We start from the raw sequence: 25879 nt of genomic DNA on the forward strand, positions 1-25879 counted from the left end.
CCATCGGTCAGAAATGGTGTAGGGCAGTGATGGCACGGGTAGTGGGGTGACCAAAATTGAATGCAGTACTCTAGGTGTGGTCTGACTGCGATGTCTACCTGTGATGGCATGGTGTGAGAAGGCCTCCACGTAGATGAGATAATTGTGCGGGCAATGCTTCTTCAGCCATTTACACACGTCCTGCTGGGTCCATAGCACCACCGGCTTGGTAAGGCTCCCTAAGGTTGGACTGGTGTGGTAGATTCCATAGTGCTCATAAGTCCGGTTCTAAATTGATCAAGGAAGGAAGGAAAGAGAAAAAAACCAGAAGCAATAGCATTAGCATTTAATAATAATTATTATTATTATCTGCGGTTGGCAGATCCACAGTAACTGAATTTAAATATGCCTGGGATAAACATATATCCATCCTAAAATAAAATCCAGGAAATAGTATAAGGGCAGACTAGCTGGATCATGAGATCTTTTTCTACCGTCAATCTTCTAGGTTTCTATGTTTCTCTGACTCCAGAACAGCATTTCTTAAAAGAAAGACAATTTTAACTAATTCAACATTTTTATGAGCGAGTGTGCACGGGTTGTTACAGTTGCTGTTTGCCTCACTTTGAGGTGGTTAAGAGAGTTTAGGACATTTATTCTTATCTATTAATTGGAATCTGATTTTTTTTTGCTAACTTTATTTATTTATTTTTATTTATTGGATTTGTATGCCGCCCCTCTCCGTAGATTTGGGGCGGTAGTCCTCATTTAGTGACTGCCTTATTCAGCAGCTGTTCAGGTGTGATGGTGCTGAAAAATATAATTTTATGACCCACCCTTACATTTATGATTTTTGCAGGTGTGTAAAGCAAAGGAAAGCTGAAGGAAGATCACAAGCATGGATGCAGTCTCACTTAGTGACTGCTTCACTTAACGACTGAGTGGCTAGTCACGACTATGGTGGCTAAAAAAGGGCTAATTGAACTCCGTTATTCCCCATCCTATACTATTAAATCATTCTTTTTTATTATTATTATTTTTAAAAAAATTATTGTTTTCAAAAACAAAACACAACACAAATACATAAAAATACAAAACAAAACACCTAACACAAAAAGGAGCTACAATCGCTCCACTCAGAATAGAAGTCTCCATAATAATAATATAATAATATAATAATATAACAACAACAACAACAACAACAACAACAACAACAACAATAATAATAATAATAATAATAATAATAATAAATTAGGTTTGTATGCCGCCCCTCTCCGGAGACTCGGAAAAATCATTCTTTCTTTGTTTTTTTACTCCTTTGTCTGTTGATAACTTTTCCATTTAAATCTTGGACGTTCGCAGCAGGCTGGATCTAACTAATCCTGATAAGTAAAACTGGAGAAAAACGAAGCTTGTGCTGACGGCGTTCATGACTTATTTCCAAAGGCAAATTGGAAACTGATCTAAACAATCTGGGCCCAAGAGTGACAGCATCTTTTCCTGAAAAATGCTGAGCCCGCTCTTGGCATTATCCAGAATTCCTTTGTCACCAAGTTTATAAGTAGCCAAGCATCACTAGCAATTTCCTAGAGAAATTGTCTGAATTCGTTTTTCTTGCTCTCCCTATTTATTCCAAACCAGCCTATGTTGGCTTAAATATGAACCTATGAATGGAGATGTATTCTGGCGCTTGGACACAATTTTCAAAGTCAATGTTTTTGTTTGTTTGTTTGTTTGTTTGTTTATTTAATTAAAATTTATTTTATTTTATTTTATTTTATTTTATTTTTTCATTCATTCATTCATTCATTCATTCATTCATTCATTTATTTATTTATAGCTCTCGCAGCTGCATTCTGCACGATCTGAAGTTTCTGAACACTTTTCAAAGGTAGCCCCATGTAGAGAGCATTACAGTGGTCGAGCCTCGAGGTGATGAGGGCATGAGTGACTGTGAGCAGTGACTCCCGGTCCAGATAGGGCCGCAACTGGTGCACCAGACGAACCTGGGCAAACGCCCCCCTCGCCACAGCTGAAAGATGGTTCTCTAATGTGAGCTGTGGATCGAGGAGGACGCCCAAGTTGTGGACCCTCTCTGAGGGGGTTAGTGATTGCCCCCCCAGGGTAATGGACAGACAGATGGAATTGTCCTTGGGAGGCAAAACCCACAGCCTCTCCGTCTTATCCGGGTTGAGTTTGAGTCTGTTGACACCCATCCAGACCCCAACAGCCTCCAGGCACCGGCACAACACTTCCACTGCTTCGCTGACTGGACAAGGGGTGGAGATGTAAAGCTGGGTATCATCTGCATATTGATGATACCTCACCCCATGCCCTTGGATGATCTCAACCTTGGTCCGTTTAAGACAGGACTCTCCAAACTTTGGAGAGGGGCGGCATACAAATCTAATAAATATAATATAATATATAAACAAACAAACAAATAAATAATATGTATATACACACATGGCATATATACATAGAATGAAAGAATATATTTGGGATGTTCAGTCATGGTAAATAGAGAGGGAAATTGTATATTTTTGAAGCGAGAAAAGGCCAGGCACCCTAACCCAAACCCTTGATGTGAGTGACCTCAAGTTGGCCACCTTTAAGTCAGTCACATGACCTTTAAGTTGCCACTCCTGGTCACATGATCATCAAGCCACTCCCACCTGGTCAGGCCACACCTACAAAATAAGCCACGCCCACAGTGTGGTGATCAAAGTTTTTACAGCCCTTCCCTGCCTGGATTGTTTTACTTACTTACTTACTTACTTACTTACTCATTCATTCATTCACTCACTCACTCACTCACTTATTTATTTATTTATTGATTGATTCATTCATTCATTCACTCACTTACTTACTTATTTACTTATTTATTCATTCATTCATTCACTCACTTATTTACTTACTTACTTATTTACTTATTTATTTATTTATTCATTCATTCATTCATTCATTCATTCACTCACTCACTCACTCACTCACTCACTCACTTACTTACTTATTTACATATTTGCCGCTCATTTCAAATGGACTCTGAGCGGCTTATTACTCGTATCTCTGGTCTATCAGCTGGACACTTGCAAGACCTCCATGTGTCCTCTTTGACCACTCAGGGATCACTCTGCGCACACTCTTTAACACACTGCCACATACATCTGATACTTCCAGGCTGCCATTGCTGCCCTATTTATTCTGTTTATTTTTCGGGAGGTGCCCAGCGCCCTCCTACCTGGGCGTTCTCAGTCCCCGGCTGCTGAAGGAGCTTGACAGGTCTCCCTCCGGCTGTCCTCTGGCTTCGCCCGTCGTGCCAGGTGAGATTGCCACCGGAATTCCTCTGCAGGCGGTAACTGAGATTCTCGGCCGATACGGTGTGCTCCAAAAGGTTCGGGCAGAAGCCAAAGTGAGTCGCAGCCACTGTGGAGTAGAGAAAGTGCAAATTTAAAGGCTCGGGTTCTAGATACTATTTGCTCCCTATTTGTGCAGGAAAAAGCCCCAAAGACTCAGTTTGATGTTGAGTTTAAGGTGCTGGTGCAGAACCTGGGAGATAGTGAGATTTATTTATTTATTAGATTTGTATGCCGCCGGCTCACAACAGGAATACAAAATACAAATCTAGTGATTAAAAAAGCAAAAACAGTTAAAAACCCTTGATTAAAAACACTCATTCATTCATTCATTCATTCATTCATTCAGCCTGTTCCCCGGGTCCTCATTCTACCCACCTCGGAAGGATGGAAGGCTAAGTCAACCTTGAGCCGGTGATGAGATTTGAACCGCTGACCTTCAGATCCACAGTCAGCTTCAGTGGCCTGCAGTACAGCACTCTACCTGCTGCGCCACCCTGGCTCTGTATACAACCCAACAAACCATACATAAAATGGGACGGCCCCGGGGAATCAGTTTCGCCATGCCTCCCGTGGTGGCAATCAATAACACATCACAGGCAATTCTCCCCCCTCTTTTTCAGTGCAGACTTAAACCCACTCTTCTCACCACAAAATACCTTACTCCGCCAGACTTGAAATTCTTGGTTTAGACAACTTACAACTCCGTCGTCTCCGTTCCGACTTAATTATAGCTCATAAAATCATATACCAAAATGTCCTACCTGTTAACGACTACTTCACCTTCAACCGCAACAAAACATGAGCACGAAATCGATTTAAACTAAATGTCAACCGCTCCAAACTTGACTGCAAAAAATACGACTTCAGCAACAGAGTAATCAACGCCTGGAATGCACTACCGGATTCTGTGGTTTCTACTCCTAACCCCAAAACCTTTAACCTTAGACTATCTACAATTGGTCTCTCCTCCTTTCTAAGAGGTCTGTAAGGGGCGTGCATAAGCGCACCATTGTGCCTACTGTCCCTATCCTATTGTCTTCTTTTGTTACTTTTTATCATTAAACATGGACATAGAAATATAGAAGATTGACGGCAGAAAAAGACCTCATGGTCCATCTAGTCTGCCCTTATACTATTTCCTGTATTTTATCTTACAATGGATATATGTTTATCCCAGGCATGTTTAAATTCAGTTACTGTGGATTTACCAACCACGTCTGCTGGAAGTTTGTTCCAAGGATCTACAACTCTTTCAGTAAAATAATATTTTCTCACGTTGCTTTTGATCTTTCCCCCAACTAACTTCAGATTGTGTCCCCTTGTTCTTGTGTTCCTTTTCCTATTAAAAACACTTCCCTCCAGAACCTTATTTAACCCTTTAACATATTTAAATGTTTCGATCATGTCCCCCCCTTTCCCTTCTGTCCTCCAGACTATACAGATTGAGTTCATTAAGTCTTTCCTGATACGTTTTATGCTTAAGACCTTCCACCATTCTTGTAGCTCGTCTTTGGACCCGTTCAATTCTGTCAATCTCTTTTTTTAGGTGAGGTCTCCAGAACTGAACACAGTATTCCAAATGTGGTCTCACCACAGGAAGAGGGGGATCACAATCTCCCTCTTCCTGCTTGTTATACCTCTAGCTATGCAGCCAAGCATCCTACTTGCTTTTCCTACTGCCCTATTACTTATCTAATGTTTTATTTGTACAAATTACCACCCTATAATTCTTTGACAAAATAAATAAATAAATAAATAAAATAAATAGATGTCAGGTTTCAGTGTACTCTTCTTTTTCAAGGACCCAGAAATACACACACACACACAAACACATACACCCTTTTGTTTCGGCAGAGAACGCAAACAAAGCAGGCCAATGTCGTGGAGAAGATTTACTCACTTCAGAGCAATTAAATCCAAGGACTGGAGATAGCCAAGGCTCACACAGCCTTCTGGCAATTTTGAGATAGGCTGAAGAGCCGGCCGTCTGGGCCAGATGCTGACAAATTATTCACCCTGATGTGTGAGATTTATGCCATATTTTGGCCTGGTGCTGGGCCTCTCCGTTCAAATAAATCTGCATCGCTGTCCATGGGCTTGAATGATGGGGTGTGAATAAGTGTACCAGCCTGCCTACCGTCTCTTTCCTAATGTTCCCTCCTATCAGTACCCACCTTATAGAAATAAACAAGGTTTTATGTTATTTTGTTTTATTTTATTTTATTTTATTTTATTTTATTTTATTTTATTTATTTTATTTTATTTTATTTTATTTTATTTTATTATTTTATTTTATTTTATTTTATTTTATTTTATTTTATTATTTTATTTTATTATTGTCAATCAAGTACAGTGGTACCTCTACCAAAGAACGTGGCTGGTAAATCCACAGTAGCTGAATTTAAACATGCCTGGGATAAACACAGACCCATCCTAAGATAAAATACAGGAAATAGTATAAGGGCAGACTAGATGGACCAGGAGGTCTTTTTCTGCCATTAATCTTCTATGTTTCTATAATAAAATGCAGACTTTGCATGGAAGCTGATGAAACAATTGATCGTATCCCCCAGAAAATTGCACAGACGGACTACAGAGGCACAACTACGTGGTCCAGATGCCCCATTGGAACATGGGCCACAACTACAACCTACCAGTGGTAAAGAACTGGTGGGATCATAAACCTGAGAAAGTAGTTGAAAACAAACATGCTAAAATACTTTGGGACTTTCGAATTCAAACTGACAAGGTTTTGAAACACAATACACCCGATCTCACGATTGAAGAAAAGAAAAAAAAGTGGATCATTGATGTCACCATACCAGGTGACAGTCGAATTGATGAAAAACAACAAGAAAAATGAAAATCGAACTACAGCGACTGGCATAAACCAGTACAGGTGGTCCCAGTGGGAATCGGCACCCTGGGTGCTGTGCCAAAAGACCTCAGCCGGCATTTGAAAACAATAAACATCAATAAAATCATGATCTGTCAGTTGCAAAAGGCCACCGAACTTGGATATGCGCGCATCCTATGAAAATACATCACACAGCCCTAGGCGCTTGGGAAGTGTTCAACTTGTTATATTGTGATACAAAATCCAGGATATCAATCTCGTTTGCTGTGTATTATTGCTTTTTGTGAAAATAATACTAATACTAATAATACTAATACTAATACTAATACTAATAATAATAATAATAATAATAATAATAATAATATTTGTATGCCGCCCCTCTCCGTAGACTCAGGGCGGCTCACAACAGTAATAGCACAATATATAACAAATCTACTAATTAAAAGTCACTAAAAACCCCTTATTTAAAAAGAAACATACACACAAACATACCATGCATAAACTGTATAGGCCCAGGGGAAATGTCTCAGTTCCCCCATGCCTGGCGGCAGAGGTGAGTTTTAAGAAGTTTACGAAAGACAAGGAAGGTGGGGGCAATTCTAATCTCCGGGGGGAGCTGGTTCCAGAGGGTCGGGGCCGCCACAGAGAAGGCTCTTCCCCTGGGGCCCGCCAAACGACATTGTTTAGTTGATGGGACCTGGAGAAGGCCAACTCTGTGTGACCTAACCGGTCGCTGGGATTCATGCGGCAGAAGGCGGTCCCGGAGATATTCTGGCCTGATGCCATGAAGGGCTTTATAGGTCATAATAATAATAATTTATAATAATTTATTAGATTTGTATGCCACCCCTCTCCGAAGACCAACACTTTGAATTTTGACCAGAAACTGATCGGCAACCAATGCAGACTGCGGAGTGTAATAATAATAATAATAATAATAATAATAATAATAATAATAATAATAAAATAATAATCATATTTTGAGGGGCAGAATTCAACATCATGTAGCTCTTCAAAGCTCTTATCAGAAAAGTACCAGTTTGTTTGTTTTTAAAAGCATTCTTGCTTTTAAAGTAAAATGACATCGGCCTGACACCAATATGACTTTTAGAATGTCAAGATTCACATGGAGGACGTTTGTAATACAGGTCAAAAAATGAAACGTCTTCTTCACAAGAGCTTCTATTGTTTACTTCCTTGAAGGAAAAGTACTGTATATCTAGTCATTGATCCTGACAAACGAAGATGAGTCATTGCAATGAATAGGGCAGAGCAGGGCTTTGACTTAAATTTGTTTCCCGCGCTCTGGAATAAATGCATTCGGAAAGACAAATTCATTTTTTTGTGAGCTTCACAGGCCATAAAAATCCCTTTTGCAGGAGCCATGGTGGAATCTATTGGGCGAAGGCAGCCCTTATTAAAGTGGGAAAGAAAAATAATATATAAATAGATGGCTAGATATGACCTGTCTGGATTAACAAAGCCCAATGAAAAATACATTTTTATCTCTGTGTTCGCTGTAATAAAGCCTATCCATCTTGAGATCGCAGGAGCTCTCGTGCACGCTCTGTAATTCTGTGCTCTGTAATTCTGCAACCCTGGCTAGAGTGAAAAAAGGCCTTTAATTCAACATTTTGATAGGTTTTAAATATTCCGCTTAGAGAAGAAGATGGGGTTTTCCCTTCTGTATATTCCTGGTGAGAAGGTGGCTGGCTCAGAATTGGTCATGTATCAATATCCAAAGATGGTCTACAAGAATGGTGGAAGGTCTTAAGCATAAAACATATCAGGAAAGACTTCATGAACTCAATCTGTATAGTCTGGAGGACAGAAGGAAAAGGGGGGACATGATCGAAACATTTAAATATGTCAAAGGGTTAAATAAGGTCCAGGAGGGAAGTGTTTTTAATAGGAAAGTGAACACAAGAACAAGGGGACACAATCTGAAGTTAGTTGGGGGAAAGATCAAAAGCAACATGAGAAAATATTATTTTACTGAAAGAGTAGTAGATCCTTGGAACAAACTTCCAGCAGATGTGGTTGGTAAATCCACAGTAATTGAATTTACACATGCCTGGGATAAACATATATCCATCCTAAGATAAAATACAAAAAATAGTATAAGGGCAGACTAGATGGATCATGAGGTCTTTTTCTGCCATCAATCTTCTATGTTTCTAATTCAGGATATGCACGACGATGGACTATGAACCAAACAATATTCAAAGAAGAAGATTTTCAAAAAAAACTTTAACAGAAGAATTGCGTGGTTTTCTCCAAATCAACAATGATGGCAGTACCTCTATACAAAATTTATGGGATACAATGAAAGCATATGTAAGAGGAATTTACATTGCATACTCAAGTAAAAGGGGGAAAAACAAACTCAAAATAACCTACGTACATTAAATATAAAACTACAGAACTTAGAGAAAACCCTACAAATTAAACTGAATAATACTGAGATTTTAGGAGAGTTAAATATTATAAAACACCAAATAAACCTACAAACTCAAGGAGAACTTTCACACAAATTAAGATTCCTGCTCAGGCAGGGGGTTGGACTTGATGACCTGCATGGTCCCTTTTAACTCTAAAAATAAACAAACAAACAAACAAACAAACAAACAAGCCTGGCCGATGCTTAGCTTCAAAACTCGCTCACCAAAAAGCAGACAAAACTATAGAGGCATTATATGACCACATGTGTATCTTAAAGACAAAGATTAGCGGCAAAAAACAAATAATTCAGTTATTTTTTGAGGAACTGTGTATATAAAAAAGGATATTTCATTAAAGCAGTGATTCTCAAAGAGGGGGCACACTCAGAGATGGGCTGCTAAGGTGGACCGGTGACGTGTGCTCATCCCCGTGGCTCTGAGTTCTAGCGGAGTCCAGCGGAATTATGCTACTGCACCTGGGCAGGTAGGGAAATCGTACGTTGACGGGCAGGTGCGCCTGTGTTGCGGTGCGGTTACCACACCAAAGCACGGGTGCACCTGCGTGTCCGCACGTGATTTAGTTACTTGCCCAGGTGCAGTAGCATAATTCCTTCCTTCCTTCCCTCCTTCCTTTCCTCCTCACTACCCTCCCTCCCTTCTTTCTTTCCTCCCTCCCTCCTCCCTTTCCTTCCTTCTTTCTCTCCCTCCTTCCTTCCTCCCTGCTTCCTTCCCTCCTTTTCTCCCTTCCTCCCTCCCTTCCTCTGTGCCTCCTTCCTTCCTTTTCTCCTTTTTTCCCTTCCTCCCTCCCTCCCTCCCTGCCTCCTTCCCTTCTTTTCTTCCTCCCTCCCTCCCTCTCTGTCTCCCTCCCTCTCTGCCTCCTTCCCCCCTTTTCTTCCTCCCTCCCTTCCTCTGTGCCTCCTTCCTTCCTTCCCTCCTTTTCTCCCTTCCTCCCTCCCTTCCTCTCTGCCTCCTTCCCTCCTTTTCTCCCTCCCTCCCTCCCTCCCCCCCTTCCTGTAACACCTGAAACCATCTGGAAATCCACAGAACACGGTGCAAACAAATGGAGTTTAGCTTAGCTTAACCCTCGAGAACCAGCGTCCCTCTGATCGGTTGGTTCCCTGAAACACAGACGGATGGGCAGTCTTGCAACGGAGGGTGTGAGCAAAGGCCCCCACGAGCAGCCGGCGTGCCCACATTGGTGTGCATGGCACCGTTTCCAGCTTCTCACTCCTTTCTTCCCTGCCTCGCGCATTTGCTCGCCCAGTGTTCTCCCGACTCCCTTTGGCCTCCTTTCCCTGCTTCTAGGAAACCCTTCCAGCCTATCATTCAAAGAAGGATTAAGTGTGCCCCCTTCCACGCCTGCCGACTATAGAACCCCCCCTCCTCACTCTGCTTTCTTCCCCTTTGTGCTCGGCTGGGATAACCCCTCCTCCCCCCAGCTGTGCTTTGATTAACCTCCCAGGGAAAGGATGCAAATGGGCCCATGCAAAATTCCTAGAAAACAGCTTCCTTCTCCAAAGAGCGTCTGAAGCGTTGCCCACCACAGGATCCACCTCTCTGGGCCTATGAACCCCCGGGTCAAGTGGGGACGTCCAGAGACACTTCAGATCGTGCAGAATGCGGCCACGTGAGCAGTCATGGCTCATCCAAGATACACCCATGTTTCGTCAACATTGGTTGCTGATTCGTTTCCGGACACATAGAAACATAGAAGATTTTTATTATTTTTTTATTTTATTTTATTTTATTTTATTTTATTTTATTTTATTTTATTTTATTTTATTTATTATTATTTTTATTTATTTATTTATTTATTCATTTATTCATTCATTCATTCATTCATTCATTCATTCATTCATTCATTCATTCATTCATTCATTCATTTATTTTGTCCAATACACAATGAGGGTTTTAGTGGGTATATATCTATATACACATAGTAAAATACATGATGAAGGTTATAGAGGAGATACTCATAGTAAAATTTTTCTATGAAAGAATAGAAAAGAAGATATAGTAATGGAACATATCAATGAAAGAATAGAAGAAGAGATATAGGAATAGAAAAAAGGTATAGGAGATATAGGAGAGCAATAGGACAGGGGACGGAAGGCACTCTAGTGCACTTGTACTCGCCCCTTACTGACCTCTTAGGAATCTGGATAGGTCAACCGTAGATAATCTAAGGGTAAAGTGTTGGGGGTTTGGGGATGACACTATGGAGTCCGGTAATGATTGACGGCAGAAAAAGACCTCCTGGTCCATCTAGTCTGCCCTTATACTATTTCCTGTATTTTATCTTAGGATAGATCTATGTTTATCCCAGGCATGTTTAAATTCAGTTCCTGTGGATTTACCAACCATGTCTGCGGGAAGTTTGTTCCAAGCATCTACTACTCTTTCAGTAAAATAATATTTTCTCATGTTGCTTTTGATCCTTCCCCCAACTAACCTCAGATTGTGCCCCCTTGTTCTTGTGTTCACTTTGCTATTAAAAACACTTCTCTCCTGAACCTTATTTAACTCTTTAACATATTTAAATGTTTCTATCATTCGAATTTGACATCATTCAAAGTGTTGGTGATGACCTATAAGGCCCTACATGGCATCGGACCAGAATACCTATGGGACCGCCTTCTGCCGCACGAATCCCAGTGACCGGTTAGGTCCCACAGAGTTGGCCTTCTCCGGGTCCTGTCGACTAAACAATGTCATTTGGTGGGGCCTAGGGGAAGAGCCTTCTCTATGGTGGCCCCAGCCCTCTGGAATCAACTACCCCCAGAGATTCGAACTGCCTCCAGACCCCCACCCTCCTCGCCTTCTGCAAAACTCAAAAAGACCTATGTCGCCAGGGGTAATGAATGTATCCCTTTTTGACAATTAAGAGGGATGTGTGGTTGTGAATGTTTTTAACGATAGTGGGTTTTTAGTCTTAGTTTTTAATTATTAGATTTGCATTATATTATATTGTTCTTTTGCTGTTGTGAGCTGCCCCAAGTCTTCGGAGAAAGGCGGCATACAAGTCTAATGAATTAAATTAAAATTAAATTAAAACCTGCTCTGCACCATCTTATGCAAATTCCCAGAGCATCTATAAGTGAAAAGGCAGGTAAAAAAGGATCGATAGCCAGGTTGTCTAGTGGTTAGGGCAACAGGCTAGAAAGCCATGATTGCAAACCCAGCAATGGGCTGCTGCCCCCACAGGGGGGCGACGACGCAGTCGGGGTAGTAAATTTGTGCACTATTTATTGAATAAGTTTTTAAAATTGTCCTTCCTTCTCTAGTATCTTAGTCTGATCCTTCATTCCTTTTAAAAAAGGAAATAATTATATAGTATGTTTTTACCCATAAATGCTTTCATCATTTTCATCATTCTCTAGAACTGAACTTTTATAGCAACTGAAGAAAATCGAGCTACTTGCCTAATCTGTTATCATGCTGAACCTTGTGGGTTCAGTACAAAACCTTCAAATGTGACTTTGCTCCTCAACCAATAATGCTGTCTATCATTTGTCCTTTTTGCGGCTATTCAAATTATGTGACTTAATCAACGGAAAAAGAGTCCAAACACCTATTTGAAAACTTATATTGGTCGATAAGCCACTCCCGCCCAGTCACATGACCTTTAAGCCACCCCTTGGTCACATGATTGTCAAGTCAGTCCCACCTGGTCCCATGGCTGGCAAGCCACTCCTACCCGGTCACATGACCATCAAGCCGCACCCACAAAATAAGCCAGCTGGGTGACTTTGAGCCAATCACCAGGAGATGGTGAGTTCTAGTCCCGCCTCAGGCATGAAAGCCAGCTGGGTGACTTTGAGCCAATCACCAGGAGATGGTGAGATATAGTCCCGCCTCAGGCAAGAAAACCAGCTGGGTGACTTTGAGCCAATCACCAGGAGATGGTGAGATATAGCCCCACCTCAGGCAAGAAAACCAGCTGGGTGACTTTGAGCCAATCACCAGGAGATGGTGAGATATAGTCCCGCCTCAGGCATGAAAGCCAGCTGGGTGACTTTGAGCCAATCACCAGGAGATGGTGAGTTCTAGTCCCGCCTCAGGCATGAAAACTGACTGGGGGACTTTGCACCAATCACCAAGAGACGGTTTGTTCTAGTCCCGCCTTAGGCATGAAAGCCAGCTGGGTGACTTTGAGCCAATCACCAGGAGATGGTGAGATATAGTCCCGCCTCAGGCAAGAAAACCAGTTGGGTGACTTTGAGCCAATCACCAGGAGATGGTGAGTTCTAGTCCCGCCTCAGGCATGAAAACTGACTGGGGGACTTTGCACCAATCACCAAGAGACGGTTTGTTCTAGTCCCGCCTTAGGCATGAAAGACAGATGGGTAACCTTGAGCCAATGGTTCCCTCTCTCACACAGTTGTTGTTGTGGAGAAAATAGAAGAACAGACTATTGTGTATGTTCACAGCCTTGAGTTATTTGCAAATACGCAAACAAATGCAAACAAACAAAAAGGGGGAAACACACAGCCACACCATTATGACAAACTTGAACAATCGGCGCTATCTAACCAAATGAAATTCCATGGTGAAAAAAGGAAGGCTCTACATTTAGGCAAGAAAAACAAAATGCCCAGGTAGAGTATATGTGGTACATTGCCCAATAGTAGTAACTGTGAGAGGGAACTAGTGGACAACCATTGAAATAGGAGCCAACCGTGTGCAGCAGCTGTCAAAAAAGCCAACACAGTTCTAGGCTGCATTAACAGGGGGATAGAATCAAGATCACGCGAAGGGTTACTACCACTTTATAAGGCCTTGGTAAGGACACACATGGAATCCTGCATTCAGTTTTGGTCGTCACAATGCAAAAAGGATGTTGAGACTCTAGAAAAAGTGCAGAGAAGAGCAACAAAGATGATTAGGGGACTGGAGGCTAAAACATATGAAGAATGTTTGCAGGAACTGGGCATGGCTAGTTTAACGAAAAGAAGGACCAAGGGAGACATGATAGCAGTGTTCCAGTATCTCAGGGGTTGCCACAAAGAAGAGAGAGGCTATTATCTAAAGCACTTGAAGGTAGAACAAGAAGCAATGGGTGGAAACTAAACAAGGAGAGAAGTAACTCCTGACAGTCAGAACAGTTGATCAGTGGAACAGCTTGCCTCCAGAAGTTGTAAATGCTCCAATACTGGAAGTTTTAAAGAAGATGATTTATAACTAGTTGTCTGAAGTAGTGTAGGGTTTCCTGCCTAAGCAGGGGTTGGACTAGAAGACCTCCAAGGTCCCTTCCAACTCTGTTGTTGTTATTTTATTGTTGTTGTTGTTGTTGTTGTTGTTGTTGTTATTATTATTATTATTATTATTATTACCCTGGGGGGAGAATCATTGACCCCCTCAGCGAGGGTCCGCAACTTGGGCGTCCTCCTCGATCCACAGCTCTCATTAGAGAAACATCTTTCAGCTGTGGCGAGGGAGGCGTTTGCCCAGGTTTGCCTGGTGTACCAGTTGCGGCCCTATTTGGATCGGGAGTCACTGCTCACGGTCACTCATGCCCTCATCACCTCGAGGCTCAACTACTGTAACGCTCTCTACATGGGGCTACCTTTGAAAAGTGTTCGGAAACTTCAGATCGTGCAGAATGCAGCTGCGAGAGCAATCATGGGCTTCCCCAAATATGCCCATATCACACCAACACTCCGCAGTCTGCATAGGTTGCTGATCAGTTTCCGGTCACAATTCAAAGTGTTGGTTATGACCTATAAAGCCGTTCATGGCACCGGACCGCCTTCTGCCGCACGAATCCCAGCGACCAGTTAGGTCCCACAGAGTGGGTCTTTTCCAGGTCCCGTCAACTAAACAATGTCGTTTGGCGGGACCCAGGAGAAGAGCCTTCTCTGTGGCGGTCCCGGCCCTCTGGAACCAACTCCCCCCAGAGATTAGAATTGCCCCCACCCTCCTTGCCTTTCGTAAGCTGTTTAAAACCCACCTCTGCCGCCAGGCATGGGGGAATTGAGATACTCTTTCCTTCTAGGCCTTTACAATTTTATGCATGGTATGTCTGTATGTATGTTTGGTTTTTATAATAATAGGGTTTTAACTGTTTTTAGTATTGAATTATTATTATATGCTGTTTTATTACTGTTGTTAGCCGCCCCGAGTCTGCGGAGAGGGACGGCATGCAAATCCAATAAATAAATAAATAAATAAATAAAATAAATATTATTATTATTATTATTATTATCATAATAATAATAATTATTATTATCATCATCATTATTATTATCATTACTACTACTACTACTACTACTACTACTACTACTACTACTACTACTATTATGTGTATCTTAAACCTGCTACAAAGGCAAATCAGAGAAGATTTAGAGGCACACTAGAATCAAAGAATGCTGCGTGCTTTGTCGTTGGGCAGAAAACCAATTTTTTTCCTTCTTTTTTTTTTAAAGAAAAGAGCTGGAAATGGATTAATTGCTTATCTGCGGGCAGATTGCTTAAGGATTTGCCAACTGATTTAATGTAAATATGGATACGGGGTGGGGGAGAGAGAGACCTTGCAGACAGATTTTTTTTGCCTCCCTCTTTTATCGCTCATTCATCTTCAGGCTTCCCGCTACCCTCAGAGGTGCCGTATAAAATCCATTTTGCACTCTGCACGTGGCCAATTCAGCCTGGATTTCTCCAAAGATTCATTATTCACGGGACGCTGACTGATGAGCCAGAGAAGCACGCTTTAACCTAATGTCGGATAAGGCACAGGCAAGCCTGCATAGTCGGGTTTAATGCAGCGATTCTTTAATCTTCTCTTTTGTAAAATAAATACGCCTAGCTATTTTCCTCTGTGGCTGGGTATCCAGATTCTCTATCAACCTGGGTAAATACCTATGGAGATTCCCAGTCATCCAGATCAAGGTAGGCAGTGGAGTACCACAAGGATCTGTCCTGGGCCCTGTGCTCTTCAATATTTTCATCAATGACCTGGATGTGGGAGTAGAAGGGGAACTAATCAAATTCGCAGACGACACCAAACTGGCAGGGGTAGCCAACACCCTAGAGGACAGGCTCAAAATACAGAAAGATCTAGACAGATTAACACTATGGGCCCACACTAACAACATGAAGTTCAACGTTGACAAGAGCAAAGTCCTTCACCTTGGTAAAAAAACCCCTAGACACACATACAGCCTGGGAGAAACCCCACTCAGCAATAGTGACTGTGAAAGAGATCTTGGAGTCTTGGTGGACAATCAACTAAACATGAGCCAGCAATGTGCAGCAGCGGCCAAAAAAGCCAACACCATCCTAAGCTGCATCAACAGGGGGATACACTCCAAGATCAGGGAAGTATTAATACCACTCTACTACGCCCTGGTCAGACCACATCTGGAGTACTGCATCCAGTTCTGGTCATCACACCTCAAAAGAGTCATTGAAACTCTGGAGAAGGTGCAGAAAAGAGCAACCAAAATGATTAGGGGACTTGAAACCAAGACTTACAAAGAGAGATTGCGGGAACTGGGCATGGATAGCCTAGAGAAAAGGAGGGCCAGAGCGGACATGATAGCAGTCTACAGGTATACGAGGGGTTGCCACAGAGAGGAGGGGATCACTTTATTGTCCAGGGCACCAGAGGGCCAGACGAGGAACAACGGCTGGAAGCTGACCAAGGAGAGATTCAACCTGGAAATAAGGAAGAACTTCCTGACGGTCAGAATGATCAACCAGTGGAACAACCTACCAGCGGACATTGTGAACTCCAATACTCTGGACATTTTAAAGAGGAAATTGGACTGCCATTTGGCTGGGATGCTATAGGGTTCCTGCTTAGGTAGGGGGTTGGACTTGATGACCCGCATGGTCCCTTCCAACTCTAACAATAAACAAACAAACAAATAAATAAATATTTCCCTGTCTTTCTACAGAGACAACGTAGAAGAGGATGGGCTGTTGACCCTGTTTACACACAGACCCACACAAGACACACAAACACACACACACACACACAGAGCAGTTGGAAGCCCAAAGCCACAGGCAAAGAGAATTGCCATTTTAAACTTTTTGGATTTCCCCCCGGATTTTCCCTAAAGAGGACCACATTAAAAAGGGAATAACCGAATGCATCTTTTATTTTCAGTTTTAAATTGTAGCTCCCCGCTGCCAAAATTTTGCTGGCAGGATTGCTGACGAGGGCTGGCGGATGGTTGGGGTTTTTTTCTAAACCCCCCCCCCCCCAAAACCCAGGAGTCTGTGGCTTGCCCAGCCCTGCTTTAGGTCAGGACATCCGATATGGGCAAAATGATGATTTCATAGCGGTTTGAACGTCTTCGGTGATGGTGGTGGCGATGGAAACCCTGTGATTGCAACCTTTAAATTACAGAGTTCAACAAAAATGGCTACTTTAAGACTTGTGGACTTCAATTCCCAGAATTCTCCAGCCAGCTATGATGGCTGGAGAATTCTGGGAGTTGCAGTCCGCAAGTCTTAAAGTGGCCAAGTTTGGGGACCCCTGCTTTAAAATTATCAAAAAGCTGTTTCTACATTTAGAAGGAATTCTCTCTGTTTTCTTGGCTCAGCAGCTGATTTTGACAGACAGACGTAGACTTTTTCTCTTTCCTTTGGCAAACCTCAGCATTTTCCACCCCACTTCAATTTTAACCAAACCCCCATTTTCCTAACGCCAGCAACAAAAGGGAATTTCTTTCCCTGCTTGAGATCGTCCACAAGGAAGAGGTGAGAGTGTTTCCAGCTCTTCTCTGGCGGAGCAAAAGGGTCTCCATCACGCTCGCCTCCCCCAAAGAGGGTCAGCAAAACAAACGTGATCCCTTAACTCATTCTCTTTTGAGTGATGAGCTCTGGACCAGAAAGATTAGCAGACCTGAGAGGGGAGGAAAAAGGTTCAAAAACACCCACTTACTTTCATTGCTTTTAGGTGAGAAAGTACGGAGGCTCCTTTATGGACTAAGAGGTGGGGAGGGAGGGATGGAGGAGGAGAGGAAAGGAAAGAAAGGAAAGGAAAGAAGAAATGAAAGGATAGGACAGGAAAGGAAAGGAGGAAAGGGGAGAGGAGGGAAAGGAAGGAAAGGAAAGAAGAAAGGTGGTAGGGAAAGCAACTGGGATGCTTGGCTGCATAGCTAGAGGTATAACAAGCAGGAAGAGGGAGATTATGATCCCGCTATATAGAGCACTAGTGAGACCACATTTGGAATACTGTGTTCAGTTCTGGAGACCTCACCTACAAAAAGAGATGGATCAAACTGAACGGGTCGAAAGACGGGCTACAAGAATGGTGGAAGGTCTTAAGCACAAAACGTATCAGGAAAGACTTCATGAACTCCATCTGTATAGTCTGGAGGACAGAAGGGAAAAGGGGGGACATGATCGAAATATTTAAGTATGTTAAAGGGTTAAAAAAGGTCCAGGAGGGAAGTGTTTTTAATAGGAAAGTGAACACAAGAACAAGGGGACACAATCTGAGGTTAGTTGGGGGAAAGATCAAAAGCAACTTGAGAAAATATTATTTTACTGAAAGAGTAGGAGATGCTTGGAACAAACTTCCAGCAGACGTGGTTGGTAAATCCACAGGAACTGAGTTTAAACATGCCTGGGATAAACATAGATCCATCCTAAGATAAAATACAGAAAATAGTATAAGGGCAGACTAGATGGACCATGAGGTCTTTTTCTGCCGTCAGTCTTCTATGTTTCTATGTTTCTATGTTTCTATGTTTCTATGTTTCTATGTTTCTAGGATAGGAAAGGAAAAGAAAGGAGGAAGGAAAGGAGAAAGGAACAAGAAGGGAAGGGAAGAAGGAAAGAGGGAAAGGAAGGAAAGAAGGAAGGAAGGGAAAAGAGGGAGGGAAGGAAGAAAGGAGGGAAGAAAATAGAAGGGAAGAGATGGAAAGAAAAGGAAAGGAAGGAGAGAGGAGGGAAAGGAAGGAAAGGAAAGGAAAGAAGAAAGGAAAGCTAAGGAAAAGAAAGGAGGAAAGGGGAGGGGCGGGAAAGGAAGGAAAGGGAAGGGAAGAAGGAAAGAGGGAAAGGAAGGAAAGAAGGAAGGGGAAAGAGGGAGGGAAGGAAGAAAGGAGGGAAGAAAACAGAAGGGAAGAGATAGAAAGAAAAGGAAAGGGAAGGGGAGGAGAGAAGGGATGGTTAGAAGGAAAGGGGGAAGGAAAGGAAGGGAAGGAGGGAAGGGAGGAGAGCGGACTATGAGGCAGGTAAGAAGGAAAGGGGGATGGGAAAGGAAGAAGGGAAGGGAGGGTGGGAAGGAGGAAGAGAAGGGGGAAGGGAAGAGAATGGGAGGGAGGAAGGGAAGGAGGAAGGGAGGAAGGAAGGAAAGAAAGAAAGAAAGAAGGAAGGAATTCCAAAGACCAACATTTAACCTTGTCTTGCAAAGCTTCCCCCAACCCAGGGCCTCTTTCTATGTAAGAATGTGGTCGGAACTGGGTATTTTTAAAAAACACATGAATATATACTGCTCAAAAAAATAAAGGGAACACTCAAAGAACACATCCAAGATCTGAACGAATGAAATATTCTCATTGAACACTTTGTTCTGTACAAAGTTGAATGTGCACAACAGCATGTGAAATTGATTGTCAATCAGTGTTGTTTCCTAAGTGGACAGTTTGATTTCACAGAAGTTTGATTTACTTGGAGTTATATTGTGTTGTTTTTCCCTTTATTTTTTAAAGCAATGTACACGAGGGGCTGAAGTTGGGCAGCGGGAAGGATTGGCCTGAAAGCCAGTGAAATATCTCCGAAGATAAAGCTGCAGCCACTTTCTCATTTTCTGTCTTGACAGCCGCGATAAAGAATTAAACTTTGGCGGCGCAAAGGGAGGAGCGGGAGAGGGTTTCAAGGTTGGATCCGGCAGACTGAATTCAGGAATCAGATCCCTGCCGCTAAAAAAGAAGGCCGAGAAACGCATCAGGAGGAAGAGGAAGAGGAGGAAGAGGAAGAGGAGGAAGACGATGGTTAGTGCTAGAAATGAGTGGGGTTGAAGGATGAGAAGAACCAAAGAAGGAGAAGGAAGGATGATAAAGAGGCAGAAGGAGTAGAAAGGAAGGAAGGAAGGAAGGAAAGAGGAGGAGGAGGAGGAGGAAGAGGAGGAGGAAGAGGAGGAAGACGATGGTTAGTGCTAGAAATGAGTGGGGTTGAAGGAGGAGAAGAACCAAAGAAGGAGAAGGAAGGATGATAAAGAGGCAGAAGGAGTAGAAAGGAAGGAAGGAAGGAAGGAAGGAAAGAGGAGGAGGAAGAGGAGGAAGAGGAGGAGGAAGAGGAGGAGGAAGAGGAGGAAGACGATGGTTAGTGCTAGAAATGAGTGGGGTTGAAGGATGAGAAGAACCAAAGAAGGAGAAGGAAGGATGATAAAGAGGCAGAAGGAGTAGAAAGGAAGGAAGGAAGGAAGGAAAGAGGAGGAGGAGGAGGAGGAAGAGGAGGAGGAAGAGGAGGAAGACGATGGTTAGTGCTAGAAGTGAGTGGGGTTGAAGGAGGAGAAGAACCAAAGAAGGAGAAGGAAGGATGATAAAGAGGCAGAAGGAGTAGAAAGGAAGGAAGGAAGGAAGGAAAGAGGAGGAGGAGGAGGAGGAAGAGGAGGAAGACGATGGTTAGTGCTAGAAGTGAGTGGGGTTGAAGGAGGAGAAGAACCAAAGAAGGAGAAGGAAGGATGATAAAGAGGCAGAAGGAGTAGAAAGGAAGGAAGGAAGGAAGGAAAGAGGAGGAGGAGGAGGAGGAAGAGGAGGAGGAAGAGGAGGAAGACGATGGTTAGTGCTAGAAGTGAGTGGGGTTGAAGGAGGAGAAGAACCAAAGAAGGAGAAGGAAGGATGATAAAGAAGCAGAAGGAGTAGAAAGGAAAAGGAAGGAAGGAAGGAAAGAGGAGGAGGAAGAGGAGGAGGACTCTATGAGAGGTTTGGCATTCTCTGAACTTGAGAGTTGTTGTGTGTTGTCCCCCCCCCCCCCCTGATATTTTACTGCAGAAACTCTGGAAGCCAGACGGGATGATAACAGAACATAAACCATGCATACTTGCATATAAATACCACACAAGCAGGCAACAGTTTATAATATCAGTACAGTGGTCCCTCTACTTAGGAACTTAATTCTTTCTGTGACCAGGTTCTTAAGTAGAAAAGTTTGCAGGAAGAAGCAATTTTCCCCATAGGAATCAACGTAAAAGCAAATAATGTGTGTAGTAACTTACTGTAGTAAGTTCAATGCCCAGAAATAAATTAATCTGATCCTACACTGACTGGCTGCTACTAAGGTGCCTCTTGGGTGCTGCTAAGGAAAGCATCTCTCTCCCTCTTCCTCTCTCTCCCTCTTTGTCTCTCTCCCTCTCTGTCTGTCTCTCTCCCCCTGCCCCTCTCTCCCTCTCCCTCTATCTATCTCTGTCTTTCTCCCTCTCTGTGTGTCTGTCTCTGTCCCTCTCTTCCTCTGACTCTCTTCCTCTGTGTCTCTCCCTCTCTCTATCTCCCTCTGTCTCTCTATCTCCCTCTCTCCCTCTCTTTCCCTCTATCTCTCTGTCTTTCTCTTTCTGTCTCTCTCTCTATGTGCATCTCTCTCTCTCCCCCCTCTCTTTCTCTCTGTCTCTTTATCTGTCTCTCCCTCTCTCCCTCTCCCTCTCCCTCTCTCTCTTTCTCCCTCCCTCCCTCTGTCTCTCTCTCTCTCTCCCTCTCTCTCTCTGTCTCCCTCTCTCTCTCTGTCTTTCTCTCTGTCTCTTTCTCTTTCTGTCTCTCTCTCTGTGTGCATGTCTCTCTCTCCCCCTCTCTTTCTATCTGTCTCTGTCTCTCTCTTTGTGTCTGTCTCTGCCTCTCTTCTATATATGTGTGTGTATGTCTCCATCTCTGTCTCTGCTTCTCTCTTTCTCTCTGTGTATCTCTTTCTATCTCTCTCTCTAGCTGTGTCTGTCTGTCTGTCTCTCTCTCCATCTCTTCTACCTGTCTGTCCGTCTGTCTGTCTGTCTTTCTTACACACACACACAGCTTCGTTTTGCATCTTTTAAAAGCGAAGAGCGAAAGCAGCCATCTTTTTAACCCTGCCAGCAGAAAGGTCACTCTGCATCCTCCCCTGCTTGCTATTCGGGGGTTGCAAACGGGAATTTATTGTCTGAAATAACAGGGACCAGAAGAATTATCCTCAGCCAGGCAGAAACCGCATTTAAAAAAAGAAAAGAAAGAAAAAGAAATAGAAATCTCCTTCTGGATTCTTTCGAAATGACTCAATCCGGCCAAAGTGTATCTACCTTCCCTCCTACCCCAAAAAACTGCTTTTCCTTATCAGCAACCACCAGACAGCCACTCCATCAGCCGAACCGCCCGGCTGCTTTGACTTCTCCCCTCCGGCTGATGCTATCAGGCCGATTCCTCTTCTAGGGCAGCGTCCAGCCCTTCGCTTCACCTTATCTGGGAAAAGTCCAGCGGTTCCGTGAATGCAGTGGTGGGCTCCTACAGGTACGGTCAGGTATGCAGAACCGGTAGAATTTTTTTGGAATTTTTACTTTTTTTTCCCTTCTGGGCTCTGGGTATAATAATAATAATAATAATAATAATAATAATAATAATAATAATAATTATTATTATTATTATTATTATTATTATTTATTAGATTTGTATGCCGCCCCTCTCCGTAGACTCAGGGCGGTTTACAGCAATGATAAAAACAATATATAACAAATCTAATATTTAAAAACTCTAAAAAACCACCCTTATTTAAAAAGCAAAACATACGCACAAACATACCATGCATAAACTATATAGGCCTGGGGGAGATGTCTCAATTCCCCCATGCCTGACAGCAGAGGTGGGTTTTGAGGAGTTTGCGAAAGGCAAGGAGGGTGGGGGAATTCTAATCTCCGGGGGGAGTTGGTTCCAGAGGGTCGGGGCCGCCACAGAGAAGGCTCTTCCCCTGGGTCCCGCCAGACAAATCATAATTTATTAGATTTGTATGCCGCCCCTCTCCGAAGACTCGGGGCGACTCACAACATAACATAAATACAAATCTAATGTTAAAAACTTTAAAAAACTAATTTAAAATATATTGTTATAAAAACCCATCTGTTACACAATCATACACACTCAGTCCAACTGAACATAAACATAATAAAGGTCAGCAAAAAAAGGAGGGGAGGAGATTAATCCCCCCACACCTGGCGGCAAAGGTGAGTCTTCAACATTTTACGGAAGGCGAGGAGGGTAGGGGCAGTTTGAATCTCCGGCGGGAGTTGATTCCACAGGGCCGGGGCTACCACAGAGAAGGCTCTTCTCCTGGGTCCTGTCAGACGGCATTGTTTTGTCAACGGGGTCTGGAGAAGGCCAACTCTGTGGAACCTAATCGGCCGCTGGGATTCATGCGTCAGAAGACAGTCTTGTAGGTACTCTACGGGTATGTTTTTCCTATCGCAGTAAATGAGGTTGAATGTATATAATTTTACAAGAGCTGTGCGTGCGCGCGTGTACATATGGTTTATATAGTAGATAGTGTATATTTTTGGGTGCCTATATGTAATATGTATGTACACATATAGTATATATAGAAACATAGAAACATAGAAGTCTGACAGCAGAAAAAGACCTCATGGTCCATCTAGTCTGCCCTTATACTATTTTCTGTATTTTATCTTAGGATAGATATATGTTTATCCCAGGCATGTTTAAATTCAGTGACTGTGGATTTACCAATCACGTCTGCTGGAAGTTTGTTCCAAGGATCTACTACTCTTTCAGTAAAATAATATTTTCTCATGTTGCTTTTGAACTTTCCCCCAACTAACTTCAGATTGTGTCCCCTTGTTCTTGTGTTCACTTTTCTATTAAAAACACTTCCCTCCTGGACCTTATTTACCCCTTTAACATATTTAAATGTTTTGATCATGTCCCTCCTTTCCCTTCTGTCCTCCAGACTATACAGATTGAGTTCATTAAGTCTTTCCTGATACGTTTTATGCTTAAGACCTTCCATCATATATATACTGCTCAAAAAAATAAATGGAACACTCAAAGAACACAATGTAACTCCAAGTAAATCAAACTTCTGTGAAATCAAACTGTCCACTTAGGAAGCAACACTGATTCACAATCAATTTCACATGTTGTCAGCATATTCAACTTCGTACAGAACAAAGTATTCAATGAGAATATTTCATTCATTCAGATCTAGGATGTGTTCTTTGAGTGTTCCCTTTATTTTTTTTGAGCAGTGTATATAGAATTAAATAGTATATTTTGGATGCTCAGTAATAGATAGGGAAATTGTATCTCTTTGAGGCGAGGAGAGGCCAGGCAACCTAACCCTAACACTTGATGTGAGTGACATCAAGTTGGCCACCTTTAAGCCAGTCACATGACCTTTAAGCCACCCCGGTCACATGATCGCCAAGCCACTCCCACCTGGTCACATGGCCAGCAAGCCACACCCACAAAATAAGCCACATCTACAGTGTGGTAGGGAGATTGGACTGCCATTTGCCCGAAATGGTGTAGGGACTGCCACTTGATGGGGGGTTGGACTAGATGACCTACAAGGTCCCTTCAAACTTTAATAATAATCTAATCTAATCTTGGAAATCAGCTCAGTTCCTGGTGATTTCATAATTCCATCTATATGATTCGCAGAGTTGGCATTTGGCTGGTTAGCAGCGGTTCGGTCGAATCGGTAGTAGCAACCTGCGGGTTTAGCCATGTTTTCAAGGTATGCGCAAGTGTGCAAGCTGTGTGTGTGAGCAAAGCGCACGCGCAGAAGGCTGCACACATGCATGGAAAGGGCACATTCACATTTTCAGTGCTGGGCGAACCGATAGACAGGCTACAAGAATGGTGGAAGGTCTTAAGCATAAAACGTATCAGGAAAGACTGAATGAACTCAATCTGCATAGTCTGGAGGACATAAGGAAAAGGGGGGACATGATAGAAAAATTTAAATATGTCAAAGGGTTAAATAAGGTCCAGGAGGGAAGTGTTTTTAATAGGAAAGTTAACACAAGAACAAGGGGACACAATCTGAAGTTAGTTGGGGGAAAGATCAAAAGCAACATGAGAAAATATTATTTTATTGAAAGAGTAGTAGATCCTTGGAACAAACTTCCAGCAGACGTGGTTGATAAATCCACAGTAACTGAATTTAAACATGCCTGGAATAAACATATATCCATCCTTAGATAAAATACAGAAAATAGTATAAGGGCAGACTAGATGGTTTCTGCCATCAGTCTTCTATGTTTCTATAGGTAAATTACGTGAATCCCACCTCTGATGTCTCGGATGGCGAGAGAGTAAAAATGGTTTGCCGTCATCCTTTCCCAAGTGCTTTTATTTTCCCAGACTGGCCTACATTCTTGGGTTATCCTGGCCTGTCATCTAAGCCTCAACCAGCTGCACCCCTGCTTAGTAACTGGCTGGCTGGGCCCAGGTCCAAAATCCTGCATTTTGGACCGTCATTTTGTGAGCATCTACAACTCAGCGATACAAAAACAGGAGTTAAGACACTGGATAACCATTTGTCTGAAGTGGTGTAGGATTTCCTGCCGAGACAGGGGGTTGGACTAGAAGACCTCCAGGGTCCCTTCCAGCTCTCTTCTATTCCGTTCTGTTCTGTTCTACTCTACTCTATCCTACTCTATCGTACTCTATATCTATTGTATTCTATCCTATCCTATCCTATCCTATTTTATCCTATTCTATTCTATTTTATCCTATCCTATCCTATCCTATCCTATTCTATTCTATCCTATTCTATCCTATCCTATCCTTTTCTATCCTTTTCTATCCTATCCTATTCTATCCTATTCTATTCTATCCTATTCTATTCTATTTTATTTATTTATTATTTATTATTTAGATTTGTATGCCGCCCCTCTCCGAGGACTCGGGGCGGATCTATCCTATCCTATCCTATCCTATCCTATCCTGCTGCAGATTTCCTACCAAATGTTTCAAGGGTGTTTGGCTTGGGTTGCTGGCCCAGATCAAAGCCATTTTTGCAAAGCGAACAGCTGGGCAGAGAACCATCCTGGGAGAACTGGACCGCTTGACCCATTTCTTCTCTTTTCCCTCTGAAAAAGCTGACAGCTTTGTAGCCACAACGTTGTGCTCTTCTTTTAAATAAATGTTTTGACTACATTTTTTTTTAAAGCAAAAATAAAAAGGATTATTATGGCTACATTAAATGTGCTTTTCGTTACTTGCCTATTATCCTGCCTTTATTATTTTCACGAATAACTCAAAGCAGCAAATATCTTTCTCCTCCTATTTTTCCCAAGACAACATCCCTGGGAGGTA

General features: G+C 42.7%; 1 protein-coding gene across 1 annotated transcript in view; it reads right to left on the reverse strand.

Annotated features, from left to right (window-relative positions):
* SAMD10 (sterile alpha motif domain containing 10) overlaps positions 1-25879 on the reverse strand; it is a 48881-nt gene that overhangs the window by 12052 nt on the left and 10950 nt on the right. Inside the window, exons 2-3 of the mRNA XM_070748769.1 lie at positions 3221-3405; positions 99-267 (exon numbers count right to left, since the gene is read on the reverse strand). Coding sequence (XP_070604870.1) covers positions 99-267; positions 3221-3405 — 354 coding nt within the window. The remainder of the gene's footprint in view (positions 1-98; positions 268-3220; positions 3406-25879) is intronic.

The sequence above is a fragment of the Erythrolamprus reginae genome, chromosome 3 (genome assembly GCF_031021105.1).
Source record: "Erythrolamprus reginae isolate rEryReg1 chromosome 3, rEryReg1.hap1, whole genome shotgun sequence".
Taxonomy (NCBI): domain Eukaryota; kingdom Metazoa; phylum Chordata; class Lepidosauria; order Squamata; family Dipsadidae; genus Erythrolamprus; species Erythrolamprus reginae.